A 27166-nucleotide genomic window follows, 5' to 3' on the forward strand; every position below is an offset into this window, starting at 1 on the left:
ACCCACACTGCAACAGGTTATTTATGGTGGTGGCTGCACGGCACTTTGCCCCCTTACACCCTGACCCCTGGTCAGCGCTCAACAGCTGGACACTGTGCCAGACGAAGTGCTGATTTGCTGAGCACTGATCAGAGATCAGGGCTGCAGAGGAGAGTGTGGAGTGGTGAAGGAGCGAGACCGAGGGGAACGATGTCTCTCCAGCTCAGAGTCATTCATTTGCCTTTACCTCCCACTGCAGCCCCACCAGCTCACTCTGCCTCTCCTCATGAAACAGGAAGTAGGCCGTGTGTTCCTCTGATTGACGATATTCCACACCCTGCCTCGGTTTGGGGTGTAGACCGGGGGAGCTGGTAGACCGGGGGTTGCGGGAGGCAAGCCAGCACTGGCCTGGGGGGTGGGCTGGGGTGAAACAGCACATTGAGTTTTACAGTAGCCACAGCCTGGAGCATCAGAGGCTCCTGTTCTTAATCAAATCTCCGGCTCCTTCCCCCGGCACTCTCCCCGGGTCGTTTGGAGGGCGAGGAGACAGGGCGGTCGCATGCTGCTGTCTCATCGAGGGCTTCTTAAATTCACACTCACCACAAATCTCCTCTTCAGGTCGGAAAAGTAAGGCCCAAAATCCCACCTCTGGGACCTTCATTGCTTAATTAACTGGCCATCTTTGTACACAAGGCCCCTAATTCATTGGATTATGCTCATTTACAGATCTCTGTTCGGTACAACCTGTCTTGTCTGCAGGAACTGTTGGCTGTTTCCTCTGGTGCTCACAGTTTCAGGTTGAAAAGAGTTCATTACATTGGTGATTCCAGAGATGGACACAGTCTTTAGATGTGCATCTTTGGTGGAAACTAATTTCATTTCATCAATGACTAAAGTGAGCTCCAAGGAAATCAGAAATTATATGAGTAGCTGTTTTGTTTTTAATATATTATATTATATTATATTATATTATATTATATTATGTTATATTATATTATATTATATTATATTATATTGTATTATATTGTATTATGTTATATTATATTATATTGTATTACATTATATTATATTATGTATATAAAGTTGACCACCATTTGCCTGTACCTGTATCTGTCTGATCTCTGTGTTTACCTCTGACCAGACTTGACTGCTCTAATGCTGCTGATTTATTACAAAATTATCAAGTTTCTGTATTCTGTAGATAAATGAATAAAAGTTAGTGTGGAAACAGTTGCTGCAGGTGGGTTGCCTTTCCATCCCGTCTTCCCTATTGGCTCCTGTGATTACCCAATAAGGAGTTTGGAACTCCTTCATCCCTCTCAGTGATCTAAGTGAGGGGTTGGTTTATGTTCGGTCACGGACTGGCGCCAGCAATGAGTCTTTTCTTCCGTCTGTGTGTGTGTGTGTGTGTGTGTGTGTGTGTTCCTCTCCTCTGGTCTGTGGTGTTACTGATGTCACATCTCTCCCCCTCCCCCAAATACACACACACACACACACACACACACACACACACACGGCTCACACATGCACTGTGAACCGAGCAGTGGGTCCATGCTCGATCAGGTCTGTGCCAAAGTACTTCCAATGTCCCAGGCAAGCTCAAACAGAGGAAAATACTGTGACACTTTTGGAACCAGAGGAAGTGAGATCATTAGTTTAATGAAGGCATTGTCTCTGAATACCCAGTGTGCTGGGAGGAGTGTTTTATAACCTTGTATGTGGCGCTGCATCCTACATGCCCTTCCTGCCCCCTCAGTGGACTCCTCGAGAGCTGCATCGCACAGAACCACCTCGTTTTACACCACGCTTGCACTATAACGAACGTCTTTCTTCACTTCCTGTTTTGTGGGCTTTTGACATTGTGCATTGTGTTCTGACAGTTGTTCTGACAGTTCTCAGGCTGGTGAAAGTTTTCAGAAATCAGCACCTGCTTTCCCTCATGGGTAGACAGCTTCCTGTGAAGACGATGCGTCTCTTGCCAGGAGGAAAAGGAGAGGATACTCTTCAGGCCAATCCTTCCCACCAGCAGAAGCCCCACGGATTAAATCTGTTTTTCTTAACATTCTTTTGTCTCACACCACAGCATAGTGAATCCTAAGACAAATTTATATGACATTACATCACATTCATTTAACAGACGCTCTTCTCCATAGCCACTTCCAGCAAGAGAACAGAAGAGTATCCATCCAAGTTATATGAGCAACAGTGTCAGACCAGGCTAACACACTCCCAGACATTTAACCATTTAAGCTAGCAACCTGGAAGCAATGGTGTCACCATTCAGAGCTCCTTTTAGACAAACTAAACTAACTCCCTCTATTGCTAGTGTCAGAGGGTGGACTAATGTCATGGAGGATACAGTTTACTCCTGCACACCCTGGCAGGCGCCCCACTTTTGCCTCAGTAATATTTCGGCCAACCCCTCCCACCAGTGAAACCCCCAGAGACGAAATCTGTTTTTTGTGACTTTTTATTTCATCACTTGCCACCACAGCCCCTCTCACTGCTTGTGGGGAACCAGCCCCATCAATCAGTTCTGCGAACTGCCAGCGACAGAAAGTGCACCCACTCATCGATCACACCTCCGGAGGTGTAAAAAAGCGCTTCGGTGCCCCAGAGAATTGTGGGAGGCTGCCTCGGACCGCCCCACTTGGGCTGCACAGAGAGCCGAGGCTGAAGTGATAAAAAGTGGGTCTGGAAAGGAGGAGGGTGACCCACATTCTCCTCCTGCAGAGGCCACTCCCAGGGGATGCATGCTGGGCATGAACTGGGACAATGAAGAGACAGAGAGAAGCACCGCTGGATGTGGGACAAGCCCTGAACATGTTGTTCCACTTTCCTCTCGCTGGTGGAAGCCACTTGGGGGCTCGTATTTATTCACAGCTTTTGTTCCAAATGTAGATATAACTCCCTTAATCGGAAACAGTGAGATTTGCTCACATTGAAGACAGGCCACCTCTCTGGAGCCAAACAATACCCTCTGCCCCATGGAGTGTACATTACTGGAAGTTACAGAAGGCAAATTTGAATAGAGCTGAATCCAACAGATTTTACAAGGTTGTGCTTGTATTGTTTGTCTGTCATTATAGCCTTTTTATTATTTCAGCCTCCTATCTTTTTTCTGCTTTAGACTGACTGATGCTGTAATAAAATAATGAAGTTGGTGTTTTGGAGTGAAGAATACGATTCATATCAACCATCCCCTGATTCCATTGGTCTAGATTGAGTGATATTATGACCCTTTTATTTATTAAGTGACTTAAGGGGAGAACAGCGACAGAGGGGGTGAGATGAGAGAGATAGCGAGAGAGAGAGGGAGACAGAGCAAGGAAGAGAGAGAGAGGGAGAGAGAGAGAGATCATCTGCACTTGTTGTCTTTAACTCTTCCCCCTTTTCTCTCCCTTGCTTGGCTCACTCTTTTATTCCTTCCCCTCCCTCTCTTGCTTTGTCTGACACAGACACACACACTCGCTCTCTCTCTTTTTCTCTGTCATACACTCTCTCTCTCCCTCTCTCTCTCTCTCTCTCTCTCTCTCTCTCTCTCTCTCACTCTCACTCTCTCTCTCTCCCTCTCTCTCTCTCTCTCTCTCTCTCTCTCTCTCCCCTCCTCTCTCCCTCTCTCTCTCTCTCTCTCCCTCTCCCTCTCTCTCTCTCTCTCTCTCTCTCTCTCTCTCTCCCTCCCCCTCCCCCCCTCTCTCTCTCTCCCTCTCTCCCTCTCTCTTCCTCTCTCTCCCTCCCTCTCCCTCTCTCTCTCTCCCTCTCTCTCCCTCCCTCTCTCTCTCTCTCTCTCTCTCTCTCTCCCCCTCCCTCTCTCTCTCTCCCTCTCCCTCTCCCTCTCTCTCTCTCTCTCTCTCTCTCTCTCTCTCTCTCTCTCTCTCTCTCTCTCTCTCTCTCGCCCCCTCTCTGACCAGGTGTGTAGTAATCAGAAGAGTCCTGCTAGTTGTGCTATGGCAGTGTGTTTGTGGCCGGGGCCAGAGGAGGACGGCAGTGTTGTGAGCTGGGCACTGTTCGCTACACAGGGACCGAAGAAGTGCTGAGACACATATACACACACGCACACACACACGCGTATACACACACACACGCGCGCACACGTACACAAGAACGTACGCACGCATCCACGCAAGGTAAGCACCTGTCTTCTTTCCCATTTGGTCCAATATCACATATTCAGTCTGTGATTCATATTAATTGAGCCTCAAAATATTTTTATGATATGTGATGTGCATTTCCATTTTTTTTTAGACATTAGAAGAAATGATTCAGCAGTTTATCAGTGACTGCGCTGTACAGTAGCTATTGTTTATTTGAGGACAATGTGTTCAGTGATTAATGGTAATATTTTAGGGGCATTGCTGTTTATGTCACATTTTTGGTGTGAAGTCGACTGAGGTCAACAGTTTGTGATTTCCTCCTGAGCTTAGCAGGACAATAAGCACCTGAAAAATAGGGACAGCAAGCTTTTTCCCTTAAATCGTCAGATCTGTCCTTTCTGTAAGTTACTGTTTTCAGTTGAATATTCATCACGCAGCTTCAAGTACTTCTAAAGAGTTTGTTTAAAATAGTCTCATCATATGCTGTTGATCCTGAACGCACTGCCCGCACAAAGGTCTGGCTACCGTGTGCGTTTCAGTGAGTGGTACCTGAAAAACAGAGGCTAGTGTTGTGATCAGGATGGTACGCGAAGGCTACGTTTACAGAATTAAGGCCAAATCTAAAGCTCTGCTACATTGTGTTTCAGTGTGCTTCTATCTAAACATTGATCTCTGAATTCTGAGACAATCACTAAAGGGGTTAGAATTCCAGTTAGTAATCCTTGATTTTCCAATCACAGTTGGAAGTCATTTTACAGATATTGAGACTTCAGCTCCAGTTGAGGAAAGGGTTAACAGACTTCGGGGGTGTGTCTGGAATTGATATTATTAATATGAAGCTGAACGTACACAGAGAAATCCAGCCTGTTTTTAATTGTCCTCCCAGGACAACAAGGAAATTGATTTTACACAAGCGTAATCACTTACCATGTCCTTCTGGGTTGATATTTCGGGACCAAGATGGATATTTCAGTGAGAAGTTACAAAAGAGGAAACTCAGGGTGTAGCTGGAGCAACAGACCAAGGCTGGAGACAGACTCGCGCAGAGACCCAAATAAGCAACGTGGGTCAGAGTGGAAGTGCTCTGGGGATTTAATAAAGAGGGTACATACAGCAGTCATTTCCTCCTGTAAGAGTTCCCCCGCGCAATATTGCTGCTAAAGTCAATAACGCTTCTGACGAAAAGTAATTTATTTTCATTCATGGCGTTACTGCATTTGATATCATGTTTTAATAAAGAGGGGGAAATATTCGTAATAAAAATAGTGAGCAATCACAATCTGTCAAGCCCCACTGTGCGGGCTGCTGTGTCTGGAAATGGATGAGCGTAGAGTCAGGGTTAGCCAGCAAACACACCACGGTCTGCTTAATAAATCCAAACACATCTGGGCAAAAATGAAAAACATGGTCTTTTTTCAGACTTTATGTGTACTGACAGCTATATTTTTGCTGTTTGACATTTAGCCATATCAGAGCTGTTTGGCTCTTGGATCTAGAGTTCATCCATTTCACACATTACTGGACAGGCTAATACAAGTACTTTCACAACAGAAGAAATGTTTTTGAGTGTGAACCCCCATGGGCAGAGCTGAACAGCAGCGTCAGTCTCCCGTTTTTAACCCTGGCGGATCCCTGCACCCTGCAGCTGTCTGCGCACCACGTTTCAAAGGGCGTGTGGGGAACACCGGGGTCTAGTCCCAGGCCCTGAGAGGTTTGCGCTCTCAACCACAACCCGGGATCAGTTAGGATTACCCTTACCCTCACTCACAACCCTTTATTGGAATAAACCTGAACCTGATCCAGGGACAGAGACGGGGCCGCTGTCCGGGACTCTGTTCCCCGCCTTCTCACCTCGGCTTCCCTGCAGCTGGTGCCCGTTATAGCCGCGTATCCCAGCATCCTCTCCTGTGCCACACTCTGCCCCAGCGGGGACCTTACCCCGAGCCTGGCGATTTCACTTTTAAGCACAGCTGAGGACGGACACAGAAAGCTAATCAAAGTGATGCATATTTCAGAGGCCTGGGACTCTCAGGGTATCACACATTCAGACGGCGCTGGAAAAGCACAGGGAGCCAGCGTCCACTGCGCCGCTCCGGTGCGATTCCTCCGGGGGCGCGATGAAGGCTGGAACTCTCCGGCAGCTCTTACACTGTGACTCGAGGCCCCGCAGCACTGGCTTTCCCATCAGTGTGGGGACCTGCTGTGCACTCTGCGGTCACGGGTGGCTTCCACAAATAGCAGCTACAGCAAGCAGAACGCAAAGCGAAAGCGACCCAGCAGCGGAGAGCAGGGACTCGGAAAGGTCTGCGGTGACCACAGACACACGTACACACACGTGCACTCATCACTGATTTCAGAAGAGAAAACTTTACTTCAGACAAGACAGAGACTTTAGACCATTATAACCATTACAGACCAGATACCAAAGAAATTACAAAACAGGAAAAAAAGGATACAAACTCAAGAGGTGAGGCGCCTTGCAAAATCAATATAACAGCAACACAAACATATTTATTATACAGTGGGAAAAGTGGTTAGCATTACCAAAGGAACAGATGCACATACCTATAATATAACCTTATCTTGCAGGTTACAAACCTGATTGAACACAAGAGCACCAAAATGTGTGATTGTTTTCAGATTTGTATGCAGGCTACTCCACCCACCGGGGGCCTGACGCCTTTTTTTCCAAACTCATTATTTACCCCTGGTACTTTACTTTAAATATGTTCCGATATTAGAGAATTCTCACACTCATACTCCATACAGTTTAATATCGTAGGTGCATTAAAATGGGAACACCAGAGCAGCCGTCGTCTGTGTGACGGTGACAGCCACTTTAGCTCATTTTACATTTCATAGTGGTGCTTTCTGTAATGACACCTAAGAATAAATCTGTGTAGTTTATTGTATATAACATCTGATACTTGCAACTGAGTCACTGATGTATTTTGGTATGATATATAAAATCACTATAATCTAGCACAGGCATAAGTATTTGGGCTATCAGCCTCTTTCTCATTGTAATTGTAAAACAGGGCCTGAACCTGAGTAACAGCCCAAGGTTACAGCTGACCTTTCTGCACCATTGTCAAAGTTGTCATGTTTTTCAAAAGACAATTCAGAATGAAGCCGTCTTCTATAGAAACAGTACATTTCCCAGCCTGCGATTGTACCCATCTTCTTGTACTAAACGACACAGTAAATTGCTCTTCCTCATATCAAACCGCCTTTGTTGAAATCAGCCTGCGGAGAGGTGACTATCTGTGGAACTCTTGCTGCATATGTGATGGTGTCATCAGTACATAAGTAAACGATTTGTATTCTTGCATCCTGAAGGCAGATAATCAACAAAAATAGAAAACGGCGAGGGCCCAAGAGCTGCACTCTCTCTGTTGTTGAAGGTTTTGAGTGATACCTTCTTTTGAGAACGCATTGCTTTCTATTATGGAGGTAAGCACAGAAACAGTTTTGGGGATTTGCAGAGAAACCAATGTTTGTCTCTCTCTCCCCCGTTGTGGTTGTAAGGATCCGCCTGCTCCATTTTTATATTGCGCTTTTCTGTCAGTGTTTGAGTACATTGCCACTGAATACTATTTGCTGCATTAATTATTGTTCTCCATAGAGAGGACAGAATTAATTAGACATGATTACAAGCCATGTAAGACTTTTAATCTCCATCTCCTTTTGTTTCATAATGTCTGGTTGGGGATGAATTGCATTCATATCATGTAAGCTGAAAAACAACCAATGTTGTCATTGAATTTCTCAACATTTGGCAAGGCATCAGTAAATGCCTAACCCACATCTCTCTTCATCTGGCTAATCTTGCACTGTGTTATATCTTTGTCTGGCAGCCAGTGCTATGTACTGTATGTATGACTCTCTTCATGGCTGGTAAACAAATATCCTCTCTGAGGACAATAAACCTCAATTCTGTCCAATTCTATAATAACAAACTCAATGCGAAGTCAAAATAAAGACGCCCGCTGCACAATGCCCACAGACCACTTCTCTGCAAGTACGCGTAGCCATGCCCTGATTCTCCACCACTAGCCACACCCACTGTAGGCGACGCCCCACCGCAAACAGAACAAAAATGGCAAAGTCAGCATCCGCGGCATTTCTGCACCAACATCAGACTGCAACACAATCCTGCACTGGGTGCATTTGCCGGCATTTTTGTTAAAATAAAAATCGAGTTTCTGACCTCTGACCTCTGACCCCAGGAGGCCGCAGGCAGCTAGGAGTCTGAGAGAGTGGTGCTTTCTGTGGGCACAGTGAACCATTTGCCAGTCCACATTGTACACATCAAAATCATAGCCCTCTGACCTTATGCTGGCTTGACAGTATTTCCCAGGAAAGGCCATGCTCTGTACACTCTTTAATTTACTGATCTTTGGCGAAATGAACAATTTATTAAAAATAACAGCATATAAAGGCAGTGGCAGAAAAAAGAACTCAAACAACAGCCTTCAGTTTGATCTTTCTGAATTATGAATAGCGCTTATGTGAAAGGAGATTCCAATCTATTCAGATCTAAAGGGCTAGTACGGTTCAAATACATAAAACATGGTCGAGAAACACAGCTGAACTGCATGCTAAATTTTGATTAGTGGAAGGAGACATCAACATCACTGGTGTGCTACCAAAATTGATTTTTTTTCTGAAAACTCTTCTGTCTCACAGTGTCACTCCTCAAATACAGCCCACTACCCAAAACATTTCCTCCATTTTAACAGTCAGGGCCAATGGTAGATAAAACCAGACGAACTGCCAACCAGTCTTTCTGTTGCCACTGAGGCAATCAATGTAGTATCTGATTATTTAGGTATAGGGACCTGTGTTTTCAAGTTATACACTTAAGATGAGCGATATCGCTTCACTATATGTATGTGTTGTTGAGATTAAAATCTAGCATTACTATAACATTGTAACATTTATAACATTATAACAACTTTTTAAGCACAAAAATGGGTATTCAATGCATATTTTTTTCTGTTGTATCATCTTTGGTTCTTATTTAATCTTCTGTGGATATGGGGCATTGTGTATAAAACATTGACTGTGGATCTTTTATGACTGCAGTTTCTGATATTCTTTTGATCTCAAATATGAGAACAATGGCACTCCAATGAAACTCAGATCTAAAGAAATAATATGAGCATGTTTGCATAGTGTTTTATATATTGCACCCCACACCTGCTCTTGACTTACAGGAATCAGTTCAACATGTTCATGTGTGTGTTGGGGATTGCTGTTTTTTAAGATGATTGAAAAATAAAGCAGCAAAACGGAATATCATGTTTGAAAAGTTTTTATTAAAGCAATTGCTAATTATTACGGTATTATTATGGTATTGTTATTGTATTCTCTTTACTTAATATGAAATGTTATGCAAAGTAATTGTGCATAATTTAATTTGATTGTATTGTATTCAGAAGGACATCAAAGTAATTTACCACAAGCATTAAAGGTTCTATGCCATTATCAGCCTTTTGCTCTCTTATATGGATTAATTTTCAGTGTTAATGCTTAGAAGTGAGTCTCCCATAATTATCCCATAAAACAGAATATTGAAAGCTGCCTTTGAAGATGAGAGTCAATCGGATGAGGTGAGTGAAGCAGATAAGTACACAAATACACCCCCTAGGTAAGACACCAGAGCATTGTAGGGTCTTTATCCCAGTCCATCACTAACTATACTTTGTGACGTTAAATGACACTAAATGGCTCATTTCCATTAAATAAATTGTTCAACCTCTTTTAGACACTGTATGGCTTGAATTCTCTGACCTCCACCAGGATTACCATCCGGCATGTTGAAATAGTACCAGTGCTGGCTTCTCAGACCACTGTGTATCATTTATGTTCAGGCTGTGGAAACGTATGAAATATTTGTCATAGAGCAGGAGAGAGTGTTTTTAGTGCAGTATTAATTTAGCGAGCACTAAATTGCATCCATGCTCCAGAGTAGGGGTGGAGAAGAGGCATGTGAGGGGGGGGGGGGCACCTGAGGGGGGGGGGGGGGGGGGGGGAGAGTGGGGCATGCTAAAAGCACTCCGGCCTCACAGTGCACCTCTCTGTCTGCGTCACCCAGGCGTATTGTCCTACTGTCTGCCGGCGTGGATGTTACTGAAAGGAAGGTAAAAAAAAGAACAGAGCAGATGATTTTAGGTTTTATTTCAGAGAAAACACGTGCTGAATAAAAAACACAGTTTTCACGTTTCTTTGCTGCTTCACTGAGTGCTCAGACCTGATATTTTTATACCTTCTAACAGAGAGAGAGGGATGGGAGAAGAGATAATACAGAGAGAGAGAGAGATTTTATACTTTGAGGGCAGACGCGGTAGATGGACAGTCAACACAGCTTCTAAAATGAACGGCAAAGCTTATTTCTGCATATGTGTACTTTGGATGTGCTGAGGGTGACCTGCATGGTTCCCATGACTCAGAGACTCTAAACTTTACTGGAATGATGGAAAATGTGTGAGGCAAGCACTATTAGACCTGATAAATTGCATTTTTGGAGCCCTGTTATCATCTTTTATAGCTTCACATAATACACATAGGCGTATAGGCTGTCTCAGGGTAATAAAATCATTATTTAAGTGCATAACGGAGGGGAAGAGGATGTGCTTTCCAGCTAAAATCACTTTCTGTCCGAAGCACATCTTCCAGGCCTACACTTCAAATGGCAGCCCTACAGCTCAGCTGGAGATGAGGGCACCATCTAGTGGCTGAAAGGGGTGAAACAACCTGTTGTCCCATTTACTTAAGGCAACAATAATCATTACTGATTTCCCATGACAGCAAAATACATTTTCTGTATTAAATGGTCATTTTAATTCAGATTTCAGTCTGAAGTCTGGTCAGCGGTATGGTATAGTGGTAAGGAGCAGGACCATTGCTGTTATATCCATGGTCCAGGTACTTCTCTGAACTTCGTCAATAAATATCCAGCTGTATAAATAGAAAACTTGTTAATGTTGTAAGCTATGTGAGTTGCTCTGAATAAGCATCTGCTATGAAAGTATAATGTAAAAGTAAAATCTGAACACTTATTTGTATTTGACATGAATCATTTGTTCTCAAACTGGTGGACAGTTCGTAAACAAAAGTAAAATAGTCTATGTAAAAGGCAAGTAATTATGATGACAAAAAAGCAATCGGAACTTAAATGTTAAAGAAGAAAGTAAATGTATGTTATGTTTACAGATTTACAGATGGGTGTCTATTATGTGATGTGGTCAAGATTTCTAATCATTTTGAGGGAGGACATTTGAAAATCTGTGCTCTGATAGGTTAATGTCATTTGTATTATTTTGGGGATAAAAGATGTGCAAGTAAGAAAAATCTGGCAATTGAAATGAATGAATGAAAATAATCATTTAACACTGTAGTTTTGCCTTCTTCTCCCTGTCCGCTCCTCCAGGTGTGATCTCTCACAGACAACAACCAAAACAGGCCAGACTGCACACCCCCACTGAATCAACTGGCACCGCTTTTGGGGAGCTGGCCTGAACCCCAGTTCCTCCTCCTGAGCATTTCTGTGACAGAGGAAGTGGTGCTGCTTGCGGATCAGAGAGACAGCACCCCTCAGAGGCCATGTCCTTGGACAATATTAGCCACGCCGAGGCAGCCGCCGAGGCAGCCGTCTCGAACGATTCGTGCGAGAAGCTGCAGTGCTACATGGTTCTGACGGAGCAGGAGAAGAAGGCCATCGGCTCCATCTGCTTCCTCACCGGCCCCGTCACCTTCCTGGAGAACGTGCTGGTGCTGAGTCTGATCGTGGCCACGCCCGCCCTGCGCCGCCGCCCCTCCTACCTCTTCATCGGCAGCATGGCGCTGGCCGACGTCTTCGCCAGCTGCTTCTTCACCGCCAGCTTCCTGGACTTCCACCTGTTTGGGCCTCCGCAGGACAACAAGTCGGCCTACCTGTTCAAGCTGGGCGGGGTGACGCTGGCCTTCACGGGGTCGGTGGGAAGCCTGCTGCTGACCGCGCTCGACCGCTACCTCTGCATCCACCACGCGCCGCAGTACAAGACACTGCTGACGCGGCGCCGGGCGCTGGTGGGACTGGCGCTGCTCTGGGCCGTCACCGCCCTGGTGTCCTTCCTCCCGCTGATGGGCTGGACTTGCCACACAGGCCTGAACCCGCCCTGCTCCCGCCTCTTCCCCTACATCCACCACCGCTACCTGGCCTGCTGGTCCAGCTTCACGCTGGTGCTGCTGGCCCTCATCCTGGCGGCCTACGCGCTCATCCTGTGGCGCGCGCACCAGCACGAGGCCGCCATGATGGGGCGGCAGGGGGCCCGGCTGGCGCCCGCGCCCGGCGGCCAGGTGCGCATGCGCATGGACATCAGGCTGGCGCGCATGCTGGGGCTGATCCTGCTGATCCTGGTGGTGTGCTGGCTGCCCGTGCTCTCCTTCATGCTGGCCGACGTCTCCCTGCGCCTCACCAAGGCCCACCAGCGCGCCTTCGCCTTCTGCAGCACGCTCTGCCTCGTCAACTCCGCCGTCAACCCTCTGCTGTACGCGCTGCGCTGCCGGGAGCTGCGGGAGGCGCTGGGCCGCACCCTCGGGCGGGGCATCTGTGGCCGCTGCCCGTGGAGGGGGACCGCCCCTCCTCTCCCCCACCCAGCGGCCAACGACAGCAGCCTGGCGTCAGAGGCTGACGAGGCTCTCCGGGGGTCGCTGTCCGAGAAAGTGGACAAACAGCAGCTGGGCATCATCAGGAAGTGAAGGGGGGAGGGGCTAGGAGCAGTGCACTGTGGGAAAGGGGCTACCGCCTTTTTATTATCACCTTCACTTGCTGTTTCTGCCCCTTTAGGAAAAGAGGGAGGGGGTAGAAGGAGGTGAGTGGGCTCGTGTGTCTATTGATGGGAACTGAACTGAGATAAGCTGATAATGGACCGTGGAAAGAACCAGCCTCCAGATGAGACTGCATTACATGCCAGCTCTTTCTTCCGGCCTGTTTCACTTCATGTCAAGCCTCTCCACGTGGGATCCGGGACTTTGTTTGATTTGTTAGGTGATTTTGTGGTTTTCTCATGAGGCTTAGTTTTGAAACAAACTTGAGAAGAGGAATGTTGTTCATTTCGGTTCTGTTTCACGTCACAGCTGTGTGTGCATTACCTACTCAGCCGCTGCCAGAGCGCTTACACAGATAAACTGACTGAGCTGAACCTTATGTTTTAGCTTCAACATTTGTCTAAATTCACCACAGGAAAGCATGGAAAGTTTGGTGTTATTATTGTAATGTTTTGTAGGATGAAGAATGTATGATGATGATATTGTATTTACGCAGTCATGAAGGTTGTGCTCCATGGTTAAAAGAGCCGTTTCCAGTATATCTCCCTGAGAACAGGCCCCACCACACTGCCTCAGACATGCAGAAATCCTATCATCTGATCTCTGCTGAAATGCCATAATCTGCTGGCCTCCCTCAGCCAGTGTTTCCAAGGCCACCGAGGTCAGATTCATCACATATTCATCACCAGGCTCACTCAGAACACATCCTCTCCATAGTGATCAGAGGGCCAGTGATTGATCACTTACTATTAAAATGCTCTCTCTTCACGCCGTACATCCTTACTCCACTCATTTCCCTGATCACACTGCATAAACAGGCCGTCCCCTTGCCAACTAAAAATGTGCATCCTGTTCTGAATGTGGCACCCCTCTATAAGGCGTATGGGAAATCTATCCTTAATGCCAGGGTGACTTCAGCAGATAAAAGACTGTGTGTTGTTTCACTGTGGTGCTCGTGGGAGATGAGGTCCAGAGGCAGGTGTTGTGTGGTGTGTGCCGATTAGTTCTACCTGACTTCCTTTCCCATCAGCACCAATGAGCTCACCCAGGAGCCAGATCCACCTCATAAGAAGGTGTGCTTTTCAGAGGAGAGACTGTCAGCCTAACCTCGGGTAACCCCGGTGTCTGAGCTGCATGCTCCAGCAGCATTTCAGGTGGCGCAGTGAGGCGTGTGAGCGTGACGAGGCGTGTCAGCGTGACGCAGGTCTCTGCTCTGCTGCGCATCTCTCCGCACAGGCTGGGGAGAGTAACGCGGTCACCCCGGGCCCGCTGCGGGGCATCTCATCTGCATGCGCCAACACCAGGGTGGGAACTCAACAATGGCCTTTGTGTGCAGAGAGGGAAGCGTCTCACGCGCGGTGCTTCCTATCGCTGCGGTGCACACTTCCTCACACGCCTCACACAGCTGTGAGAACGTCCAGCTGCAACTCTGTTTACCAACAAACGCTTTCAGTCAGTGCCGTCAGGGATTGTTGCAGTTTAGTTCTGCAAAGAGAGCTGTAATCATGAAACAACAGTCTCAGAAATAATGTCACAGTGCACACTATCTGAGACACATTACATTACACAATACTGGTTCTCTTGCAGTGGGTCCATTTAATATTGTATTTACTTGTTACTGAACCTCACTTACGAGGGAAACTTCCTGAGGCAGCCTTGTTCTGCAAGCAGAAACACATGCAAGAAAGGCTGTGATAGTCTAGGGCCAGCAGCCAGCTCTCCTCCTTAAAAGGGACAAAGCTGGACTTTCAGGGCGGTCTGAAAGGTGTTGAGCACTCACCTCCCTCCATTTGGCACTAAAAATCACCCTGAGGGGATGTGACACAGAGGGGAGGCAGGGGTCAGAGGTTGAGGGATGTGGCAGGGCCTGGCCGTGGCTGGTGGCTGGGGGAGGGGGAGAGCGACGGGGAGAGAAAGAGGAAGGGCGGAGTGGAAAGAATTGTGTGGAGGCCTGTAATTAACTCCTCCAAAGTGTCACATAAATGACTGAAGCAAAAGGCACTCATTGGCTCCGGACAACAACATTAATGGTGTTAAAAGACTCAGTGGAGCGTGACACTACTCAGGTAACAGCTGGATTGCTGGGGAAAAAGGAAGGGGTGCAGTTTAAGATGAGTAACCTTTGCCAGTTCTGCAATACATTAACAGACTAGACAGGCAAAGATAGAACAGTATCAGAAATGGGTTACAGAGTAACAGTATTCCTACACAATTAAATAATCCATGACACAATCACAAAACAGCATATACTACAACAATAAAAGACAAACACTCAGTCCTCAAATGGGGCTCCTCACAGTGGATCATGAATGAGGCACCTGCAGGTCTTAGTTGGAAACACTTTCTGCCAGCTCCTCAAACTGACCTGCTTGTCCGTAATTAAAAAAAAAACAAAGGCACTTCCCCAATACCGACAGCTACTTTTGTCAGCATTTCCCTCTAGTGGTAGAGTACAGTTACTGCAACAGCCACTTGCTCAATGAATGAGTCAGCAAGGCAGTAAGGGAGAGAGGGTCACTACTGATTGCAGAGCCATTTCCTCCATTCACAGCCAAAAAGAATCGCTGTACCTGTGTAAGCTTGCATGCATGTACAGTAGGTAATCTCTGACTACACAGCAATTTACAAGCACAGCTGCAATCCTGCATTGAACTGCAAAATCCCAAGCAGATCTCCCAGGAAGGGTCCAGGGATGCTGTGTTTCTGAGAGTCTCCACAACATTCCCCCCTGTGACCAACATTGTGGCAGACAAAACAGAACACAGGAAAAATAAGCTATAGTAAAAAGTAAGCCCTAAGAAGCTCTCTGCTAGATCTCTCCTGAACCCAGCGCACCAACTGCGTCAGGCCTCCCAGCTGAAACGTCACCTTTGATTTTCATATGTAGAGGACGACCACAAAGGCATTAATTGCCCTGCTGCGATGTGGGCATGACCGTGTCTCTGAAGCTGCTGTCTCGTTCTGTCAGTGTTTTGCTTGATGAAGCTTCTAGTGTTTCTGCTTTGGCCCTTGAGCCCAGCTTCACTGTTCATTGTTTTGAGTGGCTCGGCTTACCAAACACAGCAAGGTTAAAATGACCGATCCATCTGTAGCAGTCTGTGGTGCGATGACATCAATTAAAAATAAAACGCTGAAGTTGCAGTTTTGTCCGGCATTTTTCTTTTTTTGCACTTTTTAAAAGCTCACATCAGGCGATTTCCCTTTATCTGGCTGTTGTAGATCATGCCACGGATGGTGTTGCAACAATGAAACAAAGCAGATGACACTGTTGTAAGTTTAGTTCTGCAAGAAAGGCTGAACTAACAAAAATGGTAAAATATGGTTCACGGAAAATTGTTTAGTAGAATATGATGTAATCTTAGTATTGCTCACCATGAAAGACAAGGCATCCCCTTTCAGTTGTTTCACGGCTAATGCCATCTTTGCCTACACTGAAAAAAACCTTAAAAATATTATTCACTTTGAGCATGTATTCGTTATGTTTAGATATATAAACCAAGAAATACATATAATAGGCTAACAATAATAATAATAATGCCTGCTTAAGGTATCTCGGCTTCATATTGTTTTCAGAAATCTCGACACTTTTCCTTTTATTACAAAGCAAAAATTACATATTTGCTTTGTTGCTAACAGTTAGCTTTGTTACAGTCAGTAAATGAGAACAAAGCCAGTCAGAATGTGATAGCATAAAATTAACTCAATAATATTCATTTCTGAAATTTTAGATTTAAATTTTTTTCTTACATAATTTAGTTACATGTGTAGCCACCTAGCCAGCCAACCGGACCAAACTTCGTTTTTATAAACAGCTACCTAACTAGCTAACTAGGACGTTATGCCATTACCCGAATATTAACTAGTCTAAGTTAGCTACAGTTTCTTTATTATTAGCTAACCCATGTAAAGACCCCAGGAACTGTCTGATATGTCGACACTTAAATTCAAACGTGTGTGGATCTCATGTAACCATGAGGAACTGAGAACATTTGTGACATTTAAAAGAAAAAATAGTTCGACACACTGTAAATACAGCAAGTAACCGGCTAACACGGCTAGCGATCAGCGTTAGCTGTTACGTTCGAGCAGCTAGCAGCGGTTACACCTAGCAAGCCCCGCCCCCTAACTGCTCGGTCTCGTGAGTTTACAGTTTGAGTTTGACTAAAAACAATCACCATTAAAGAAAGGGGTGGTGTACATTACAGGCGACATTTACGCAATCACACTGAAAATAATTTCAAATAATCATATATTAAACGTATTTTATAAAGACAGTAAATAATATAAGTACATGAATTTTACTACATTGAGAGAGAGAGAGGCAATTTCATGTAGATTTTACATTATTATCCACCCTATTTTGGTAATGGAACAGTCCCCCGGCGTGACGTATTAGGATTTTGATACAGGCTCGGCAGTCGGCACATAAACCCGGCTGGAGACGCCATTGTAAAATACCGAAGGGTGGTGGAGACAGGGGAGGCGGATTGTAAATTGTTTTCTTTCATCGCTTCGTGTTGTATTTGTGGTGCGATTTTTTTTTACTATTTCTTCTCCGTACACTATAACCTCAAACAACCATGGCGTGTGGAGCCACGTTAAAGCGCTCGATGGAGTTTGAGGCCCTCCTGAGTCCCCAGTCCCCAAAGCGGAGGAGGTGCAACCCGCTGCCGGGGACCCCAGGCACTCCGTCCCCGCAAAGATGCAATCTCCGGCCGCCCACAGACAGTCCCTCGCACTCGTCGTCGCCTCAGTCGATGGGAGGAGAACACAGGCTTACCCCAGGTAAAAATATTCTTGAATAATGAATTTATTTGTGTTAGATCAGGAGGGTTGAGAGGGGGGAGGGGGTTGGGGTGGAGTGGAATGGGGAGAGCCGACTGGGAGGGGGGGGGGGTCGTAAGATTACACGCAGATGTATTTAATTTTGCTCAGGGGTTTTATTAATGTAGAATCACGAATCTTCAAGTATCATGGCAGGTGTATTGCTGTCGCAACATGCTTTGAAAGTAGGTTTCCCCTTACTCTTAGTTGCGTTTTGATTTCTGTCTTGGCACGGTTCATAATCCACGATTGATTAAGTGTGGCTGTAACGCTAGGTAGCTAAGCTAGTCTGGCTAGCCTTGAGCGGAAGAATTTAGGCTAACGGTAGCTATCTATACTAAAATTGTCTAGTTAACTGGCAAGCTACCCGTCCTGCGAAGATCCCTAGCTAGCAAACGTCTAAGCATGGCGAGGCACGGTAGTGAGCGTAGCGAATCAGCTCGCTGTCTAGCTAGGCTAATTGCTTTGTTTCGGCTAACGCTAGCTTGCTATGCTAACGTTAGCTGTCTAGCGAAATAATGGTGATGCCAGCTTGCTAGCGTTAGCTATCTACTGAAATGAGTTGGCTTGTTAGCGTTAGCTATGTATTGACATGGAGTTAGCTTGCTAACCTTGCTAGCTATCTGTTGAAATGGAGTTGAAAGAATGCAACCGATGAGTCCTTGAGAAACTCAAATGCCAAATGGCCACCGGCTAACCGATTAGCTAATTGAGTCGACCAATTGGTCTTTTGTTTTCGTCTTTCTTCAGACCTCATACTAACGAAACTGGCTGTAGGAATGGGTCCTCCGGTTTGGTCGGTTGAATCTGAGGAGTCTGATGTGGATGGCTGATATTACGGCCAGCTTTATTTGAACGCCACAGATTATCATCGTTTTGCTTTTCGTGCCGGTTGTCTGCAACGCTATCGCTTGTTTTGGTTCAAAGTTCAGATACAGCTAGCCAGGTGGCTAATCGTCGATAACAATCCATACAGTTAGCAGACCAAAGCCCCAAAGTCTGTACGTGGCTAAGGTACACTAGTCTGTGCAATTAGTCAAAATAACCAAGTCCAATACAAGTAAATGTTGTCTGGATGTTTATGGGCTTGGCTCACCAAGCGAAATGTAGGTAAGACGTACATTGGAAGCTATGAAAGTAAAAGCTTTCTGGCTAACCGCTTCCCTGCTCTTGATTGATGATGGTGGGGGTTGGGTGCAGAAGAATGTCGCATTTTAAATTCCTACTTTCAGATTGCGCTAAATAGCGTCGTTTTGGAGGAAAGTCGCCCACAGGGGCTTTACTCGGTGTGAATGCTTTGGTTTTACTGTCCGATGTCCAGTTCGGCGAGATTTTTAAAGTGCTGTTCTCCCCCCCCCCAACTTGTTTTAGCCGTCTTAAATCCTCCACGGTTGTTGCATGTTGTCAAAACGGTGCGTTGCTTGTTAACTGCTATATCCGGGAGAAGTTTGGGCAGATCGGCTACGCATTGCCTCCCCCTTGCAATCCACCGCGCCCCGCAAGGGAATCTGATCGTTTCTTTAATTTCATTTTCGAAGCAAGTTATAGTTTTTTTTTGCAACAATGGCGTCATCGCTCCTTTTAAGGAAGCACGCCTGTTTTTGGCAATAATGGCGAAACGCAGGGTGAATGTGATCGGACTCTGGGTTGAGGGCGGTAACAAAGCGGTCCCATGCTATGCTGGTGGATTCTAAAGCTCCGGCTTTTCTGCGGGTGTTTGGCATTGTTCGCTGTGGGAACCGACGTGCTAGTTCTACCTCTGTCGGTTCTCTCCATACGGGCATTGTTCTCTTCCTTTATGCTCGCACCCTCCCTGCCCACTCGTTTGAAAAAGCGCTCTCCTGTGAGGATTGAATGGTTCGGAGGCCGCTGGGGGCGAGGGAGATAATTACCTGGATATCTCGGCTGAAATCCGGCGAAGCGCATTGTACTGCGCGGCTCATTGGGAAGGGCCGTTTGACAGCAGCTATAATCCCCAACCTGTATAAATCCTAATTAAAGCTCTGCTTCCATTTGGCTCAGCTCGATCATATTTCAGTGTGGAGCTATGCACATCGTGCGTCACAGGCTTGTAGCACTGCAAATCCAAGCAGTTGAACTCTAGTCATTAGGGTAGCCCCCCTCATTCATTTTAATGAATCATTCAGTGCACACAGTAATCCTTTTTGTCTTAACAGGCATTGAATTAAAAGATAATTCAAACGTGTTTCCTGCTGCAGTTTAGCACAGCAAGCCCTCCTGTCATGAATCAGCGTGCAAGGAATGTCAATGACACAAAAGCTGATAGGAGAGTATGCCCCGTCTCGGGCTTTTGTTTGGGTTGGTAACCCAAAGGACAAGCGGCCTTTTGTTTTTTCACCCACCCGCCCTCATTACTCTGGGCTGTGCCTGTAGCCGGTGCCTTCTCTGTCAGACAGCTCCTGTGCTGGGCCCTGGCGTCAGCTGACCGCTGTCCGCTGCTCGTTTTGATTTCCCTGCCTGGCCTCTCCCAGCGGAGTGCCGGGCGCGGAGCTCAGCCGAACTGCGCTGTAATTTCCTCCTACCATGTCCGCTGGCACGTGGGCGTCTCCGCTGCGGGGGGCTGATCCACCTGTGGGGGTGGCATGCGTGTCCTGGAATTTCCTGCGTGACAGCGGGGGACGTGGGAGCCCCCACCCCGCCTCCCACACACCCCCTGTGGCTGCGGGGAACTTCCTGGTGTCACACAGCTGCCTTGCGTGCCCCGTCCCGGCTCTGTCTTTGAAATGTGCAACCCAGGCACACCAGACTCTGGGGCTGACTGTGAGGCCTCGCCAGGCTGAGGGCATGCTCGAGCACACGGATGCCCAGGAAACACATTACACAGAAATGCCTTCTGTCAGCTGGAGTGTGTGTGTGTGAGAGTGTGTGTCAGAGCAGAGGCCATGGCAGGGTAAGGATGATGCACTGATATGCGCAGTGGATGGCCCCATGCTGTTGTAGCAGGGGGAGAGAGAGCGAGATGTGAAAACAGCTCTGTGTTTATGTTGGCAAGCACAGTGATCCAGCCTCTGCCCTGCAGGGATTCAGCAGGCAAAACCACCAGGAGATTCGCTGGAACAATCCAGTTTGTGATTTTTACGAAGGTAATTGGTATGCAAGTGTGTGGGATGGGGATTTGTGTTACAGCCCAAAAAGTTAGCAGGGCAGAAAAGGTCTTTACAAACACTTGCATGTTCAAGGCAGTGGCACTGTGTTTGAACAGGCTCCCAGCCTAACCTGTGTGAAGGAGGAGATGAAATGGAAGCCCGGGCATTGTGGGTAATGGAGCGGCGTGATGGCTGCTCTGGGTGTTTGCTTTGCGCTGGCCTGATTCGGCGGGCGCAGGTGTCTGCAGATGCGCCCGTGTTCCTCTCGCTGCGGAAGAGAGGTCGCGGCACGCTTCCTGTGCAGGGTGTCGTCTCTGCGCTTCCTCACGCGGTGAGGCCTGTGTTTATTTCCAGCGCAGCGTGTACAGTGTGCCCTCCCTGTCGCCCTCGTCCTTCCCTGGCTGCGAGGGGCCGTCAGCCCTCCCAGACCGCCCCTCCCCGGGCGGGTCAGCGCTGTGTGAGAACAGCGATGCACAGCGCCGCGGGGCATGCAGTAATCGTGTGTCTGAACCGGCGCGTGCAGCTTCTCCGTCTGTGCCAGCAGCGCGTCTTAATGCGAGTCGAGCATCAGCGTTTATCAGGGGTCAGAGCTCATGCCCAGCCAGGCAGAAGGGCTGTGTGCCGATGTCAGAAGTGTGCTTTTAAAACACGAACGCATGGGGTGTGACGTGTCCTGGGGTCCCGGGGCTGGAAAGCAGGTCCTTTTTCCCTCCATCTCTGTTTGAGGCCCACATGGTGCTGGTCAGGTGGCTCGAGCTGTCCAGAAGATTAAAATACACACACACACACTGTCAGACAAATCCAGGTTGGCGGTTCTGTGTGGAAGCGTTTCACAGCGTTGTGGAAATGCACAAAGCGCAGCCATTAAAATGCGAGACCGAGCATCTCCCAGTGGCAGATCAGCGCTCTTTATTGGCTGTGGAAGCGCTTCACGTCCGATGGCTTCAGATGACAGGCAGGCGGGGGCCTGGGGCATTGCGCTGCCACAGCCGCCTCCATTACAGGCGCAGAGACGCCGAAACCCTAGCCCTTCCCCTCACCCCCCGCCCGCGGGCTCAGGACTGAGACTAATCTGCCAAATCCAGCCCTGGAGATGCCAGGAGGCCTGAGCAGAGGGCTCTGAGGAGCAGGAGGAGGAGGCCTGGAGGAGGAGGCCGCTGGTGGAAATGTCTCTTGCCCATCCCTGTGTGCCGCTCTCTCAGTAGTGGGTCAGAATCGGTGTTTCTTCCCTCCTGACAGCCGGGTCCAGGCCTCGCTGTCCAAGATGGCCACCCTGGGCTGCTGCCCGTGTAGGGGGGCTGCTGCCCGTGTAGGGGGGCTGCTGCACTAGAGCAGTGGGTGCTGTACTGTGTTTGGAGAGCTCTCCCCACTGCGGAACTGGGCGTGCATAGTTTTTTTTTTTTTTGTGAGATGCTTTTATGTTGAATATGGGGCGATTTGTTGACAATTTGAAAAACAAACCCACAGTAGGTCTTGAGGTTTGAGTGGCGGCTGAGAGAGGGTGAGAGGAAGGCGGGTGTGAAAGTACGTGTCTGTGATGGAGGCTGCGTCTGGGGGCGTGTGCCGTGAGCGTCCGAGCAGTGCGGTGCTCTCAGCCGGGCTCTCATGAGCTGGGGCTTTCAGGAAGGGAGATGTGCGCCAGTAGGGTTGGGTATTGTTTGAATTTTACCCATTCCGATTCCGATTCTGCTTATCGATTCCCCGTTTCGATTCCAAGATGGTAAAAAAAGGAGGTCAAATGTTTAGTTTACAAAAATATCTTTATTCTTTTAAGTGTTAACTGAACATTCACAACATAAATAGTATTTACTTATTTACTAGTATTTACTACCATCATTGAGCTCATATATAATATTTGACTTTTCCACCAGGCAGGAATCAGTTGATTGGTCAAACTATCTCTGGATGGAGGTGTGTACTTTGGATTTAGGGCCTTCATCTCCCTGCAAATAAAGATTCAACAGAACAGTAACTGTACAAGTACCTTGCCATCATCAAACTTTCACACTGTTGTGACGTTAGCCATGCATGCTAGCTTGTATCTAAACGAATGGACACGCTGTTGCATTGATGCGTGACGTGGTCACGTAGACAGGTCCTGGCAGAAAGCTACGTACGTCCTTGCAGATATGTAGCCTTTGTTTGCAATAATAAAAGGTTATTGCATATAGGAACCCATAAGGGTACCCACTACTTGGCATTTTGGATTTGATGAGAGCGCTGCGGGGGCGGAGCTCCACCCCTCTGGAAGCCGCCCTCATCACACTCCAGTTTCCATGGAGTCGGTCTCTGTTCGCTGGGAGCTGGCATGCACTGAGCCGCTCGCCAGTCTGGCCTTTCTTCCCTAATCGCCGCTGTGGTTAAACCCCCGAGGGCCCCTCTGTGTGGACTTGGCCTGAGCCACAGCGCAAAGTGCTTCCTGGACGCTGCGGAATCCTGAAGCAGGGGCATTATCGGTCCGCGCTGGCGGGGAAGCGTTGCGCTCTGCCCGCCCCGCCCTCTGGTCCCGCCCCGCCCTCTGGTCCCGCTGTCACGCCAGCCTCCTGTTTTTTTACGCTGTGTTTTGTTCCCATTGAGCTCTCGGGCTACTGGCTACCCCGCTACCCCCCCCCCCCCTCGCCCGGAAGTAGCAGTGATTGATCGCCCGGCCCGGCCACAGCCAGGTCACTCTGTCGCTAGGCAACACCTCGTTGTTGGCAGAGTCTTGGGGGGGGGGGGCTATACCCGTATAGCCAGGCTTTTTTGGAAGGAAGGGGTGTAATAGATTACCTTACAGTATCAGGTCAAAGAAACTGATCAGTGTTTTGTCTGTGTATGTGTGTGCATGCATGTGTGTGCACTATGGGCTGTTCTAGAATCATTCCTCAGACTGCAGCTGGACAGGTACAGTGATGCTCTGTCAGACCAGGCTAGCAACACTCCCAGACCAGTGAGTGTGAGCATAACACTGTTAAATCCCTGCCCTAAGTTAACTTGTGCAACACAAGGGAAGCCAGGGTTACTTTCATACATCAGTCACTGGACTGTTGTCCTCAGAGTGGATATGTTTGCGCTGTTGCAGGACTGACAGTTAGGAATTCATGACTTCATCTGGAGTGCATTCTGTCCACTGATCCAAAGGGACAGTCATGTGGCTCTAAAGAACAGGATCCCCACTGTAAAATTTGAAAATATTTTCCTCCTGGAAAGTCCAGAAAAAGTCAAGGAAAGTTGCAGGATGGCCCATGGTCCCTAAAGTAGTGAAAATATCAAATGAGGAAAAATTCTCTAGTGTCTCTAAGCTTTTGCACACATATTCAGAGTAGCCAAAGTTGGTGAGAATTCTACTACTCTACTAACTGTAAAAGTAATCAAATCTTACATGTATTAAGTCATGAAAGTTCCCAGGAAATATAAATCCCTTTTGAGTAGGGAGCCATGGAGAAACCCGGGTCCTGTTAGCCAGTAAGGCTCTGATTATACCTTGGACATTGGCCTTTCTCTCTGGCAGACGTGCCTTAGTCCTGCCTACAGCATCGCCTGCCCCAGAGAGGGGGGGTGCCCTGAAGGGGGCGAGGGGTGCACCCCAGCCCAGCCCCCATCCCTGGCCTCTCCCTGCCAGGGGAGTGTCTCCGCAGGCCTGGCTTTGTTCAGTGTGAAAAGCCTGTGTGTTGCTGAGTAAACACGGCCGCCAGGACAGCCCTGGTCAGAGCTGCTTTGTAAATACAGGAATGCTTTACCCCCCCCTCCCGATCCAACCCCCGCTCTCGCGGTCTCCGCTGAGCTGCAGAGCTGGGTGTTATCACAGAGGGGCCCTTTTTACAGGGCTGTGTCCGTCCCCTGGAAAGCCCTCTCTATTAATACACGCGTGAAGGCGTGAGCCAGGCAGCACGCGGCCGAGATAAACGCACAGGGCCTCGGCAGATAAAGAGGCGTGTCCAAACCCCAGCCCTCTTCCCCCGCAGCGCTCAAACACAACCCACTTTCTCCGCACGCGAAAAAAACGAGGTCGCAATGGTGCAAGGTTTCATTCGCCCTCCGCAATGCGGCCCCTATCACCCAGATTCAGCTGCTGCACACCACCCCGCTTCCCTGCGCACTCGCAGGAGTGGCCAGGCCCTGCCTGCCCTCCGCATGCACAGGGATGGACAGTGCTTTTATTTAGGTGGGGTGGACACTTCCCTGCGCACAGCAGCACAGCTTGGCTGTTTGGGTGTACAGCCCTTCCTTTTGTTTTTCACACGAGCTGCTGGTGAGAAGACCCAGCACTCAGTGTCCTGGGGGCAGAAATGAAACTTGCAGTTGCTTCACCCCTTCCAGCCATCAGTCAGGGGGGGTGGGGGCGGCTGGGAGTCACGTCTCCAGAGGGGCTCGTCATAGCTTCTGCTGCAGGGTAGAGGTTACAGTGGGGTAGCTTCTGCTTTCGGTTTTGAGAGGCGCTGGCTGCGGGGGACTCGAAGTTAGCAAGGATTAGTGTTAGAGCTCACTTTAGATGTGGAGAACTGAAGAGCTGGAGACCGAACGCTCATTCACAGACAGGTTCGGTTTGCAGTCTGTCGGGGGGAGTCTGCTGTAGCTCTCATTAATGTCTCTGCAGGCCCCGCGGTCCTCACCCTCTCCTTGTTTGCCGTCCACAGAGCAGATCTTCCAGAACATTAAGCAGGAGTACAGCCGCTACCAGAGGCGGCGGCAGCTGGAGGGGGCCTTCAACCAGAGCGAGGGCTGCAGCCCCGCCCTCCCTGCGCCCAGCTCCCCACCAGGTAACGCCCTCCTCCTCTCTGACACTACCCAATCACTGACCAGGTAACTCCCACCTCCTTCCTGACACTACCCAATCACTGACCAGGTAACTCCCTCCTCCTCTCTGACACTACCCAATCACTGCCAAATCCACCTCCCCACCAGGTAAGACCACCCCCATCTCCCTGTCAGGTAAAGCCCCACCCTCAGCTCTCCCCCAGGTAACCCCCTGTGGCATTATCCAATCCCTGTCCATGTCTGCCATGCGGTCAGTCAGCAACCAACACCAGCAGCAGTCTAATTTTAACCCCCCTCCCTGTCGTACACCGCCGTGGGGGTGGGTTGCAATCTGAGAGTCACTTACCAGCTGATTGCAGGCCTGATGGTAAAGTCTTCAGCTGTGCTGGTGGGGTGTAAGCCATGCCGAGGCTGTGTATGGACTTCAGAGTGTTGCCCTGCAGTGCGGCTGTGAGGTTAAGGTTTGTCTGTTTCTCCAGGCCCTCTCTGTGACGCAGGCCTTAGGCTGTCCCAGCGCCCACGTGAGTCTGCGGTGTCCCGGGAGCAAAGCTCCTTTGCCTTGTTTCAGGCAGGTCTCTGTGTGTGAGAGACACTGGTCATCCTGCCTCATCTTAACAGGCTTTATTCCTAACAGGATTGGAGGGGCGGCCCGTCCCCTCCCCCGGTCCTTTGCCTGTGACAGTGCTTAAGAGACTGTAATGGAATTACAGGGTGCTGTGTGCCTGCGCCAGGCTGGCCGGGGCTCTGGAAACAGTCTTACCCCTCAGGTCCAGCTGCCGGGATGGGGCTCCTCTCCGCCGTGACCTTGTCCCGGTGTTTGCCTCAGAGGGGAGGGTTTAGCATGCCGAGGTGTGCGCAGGCCAGCGCCTCGCAGGCCGGCTCGTAAATCGTGCCGCCCGTGCGCTTGTGTTATGTGAGGGTCTGCTGGAAGGACAGGGGAGGGAGAGCAGGCATTGAGCTGCCGATATGTGACTCCTGAGAGGGACAGTGCTGTGACAGAGCTGAGGGTGGGGCCCCCAGGGTGTATTTCAGGACTCTGGTGCTGTGGGCCCTGGTAGGGGGGGGGGGGGGGTGGTACAGGTAGGCTGGTCTCTCAGTGACACATCTCTCTCTCCCTCTCTCTCGCTCTCGCTCTGCTCCAGGTGCCTCCTCGGTGAGGAAGGACCAGCCCTCGTTCACCCTGCGACAGGTGGGCTACCTGTGTGAGCGTCTCCTCAAAGACCACGAAGAGAAGATCCGCGAGGAGTACGAACACATCCTCAACACAAAACTCGCAGGTAAGCCCCGCCCTCAGCCTTGTCCGGCAGCTTTTCAGCAGGCGGAGCTTAGCGCACTCCCACCAGCACACCCTCCCCCTGGTGACTGAGGGTGAGGGGGGGCTCACATTGGGCTCAGATACTGAATGTCTCCAGCTCCATCTGTTTCACACTCAGAGACAGCAACCGCTTTTCCCTGAGGGCAGCAGAGAGGCAGATCCCTTGTAATGGGTCCTGTCTGTACAGCAGATTGACAGGGGGGGTCTGAGTGGTGTGTAACTCTGATCTGTAGGAGACTGCCACACACCTGCCTTGGTACAGCTGTGTCCCTGCTGCGATGCACTCACTCATTTCC

At 48.7% G+C, this 27166-nt stretch overlaps 2 protein-coding genes across 2 annotated transcripts in view; both read left to right on the forward strand.

Annotated features, from left to right (window-relative positions):
- The first annotated feature begins 3941 nt into the window (after positions 1-3941).
- cnr2 (cannabinoid receptor 2) lies at positions 3942-12818 on the forward strand. The gene is made up of 2 exons (XM_036538549.1): positions 3942-4106; positions 11509-12818. Exon 2 carries the CDS (start codon positions 11682-11684, stop codon positions 12816-12818), a length of 1137 nt encoding a protein of 378 aa, XP_036394442.1. The 5' UTR covers positions 3942-4106; positions 11509-11681.
- A 4499-nt stretch (positions 12819-17317) lies between these two features.
- Positions 17318-27166, forward strand: part of akirin1 (akirin 1) — a 12442-nt gene continuing 2593 nt past the window's right edge. Inside the window, exons 1-3 of the mRNA XM_036539253.1 lie at positions 17318-17672; positions 25435-25557; positions 26698-26832. Coding sequence (XP_036395146.1) covers positions 17468-17672; positions 25435-25557; positions 26698-26832 — 463 coding nt within the window. The 5' untranslated portion in view covers positions 17318-17467. The remainder of the gene's footprint in view (positions 17673-25434; positions 25558-26697; positions 26833-27166) is intronic.

The sequence above is a fragment of the Megalops cyprinoides genome, chromosome 10 (assembly GCF_013368585.1).
Source record: "Megalops cyprinoides isolate fMegCyp1 chromosome 10, fMegCyp1.pri, whole genome shotgun sequence".
Classification (NCBI taxonomy): domain Eukaryota; kingdom Metazoa; phylum Chordata; class Actinopteri; order Elopiformes; family Megalopidae; genus Megalops; species Megalops cyprinoides.

Excerpts from the sequence above, each read along its gene's own strand:
- cnr2 (XM_036538549.1), top strand. The coding sequence starts at position 11,682 with ATGTCCTTGGACAATATTAGCCACGCCGAGGCAGCCGCCGAGGCAGCC.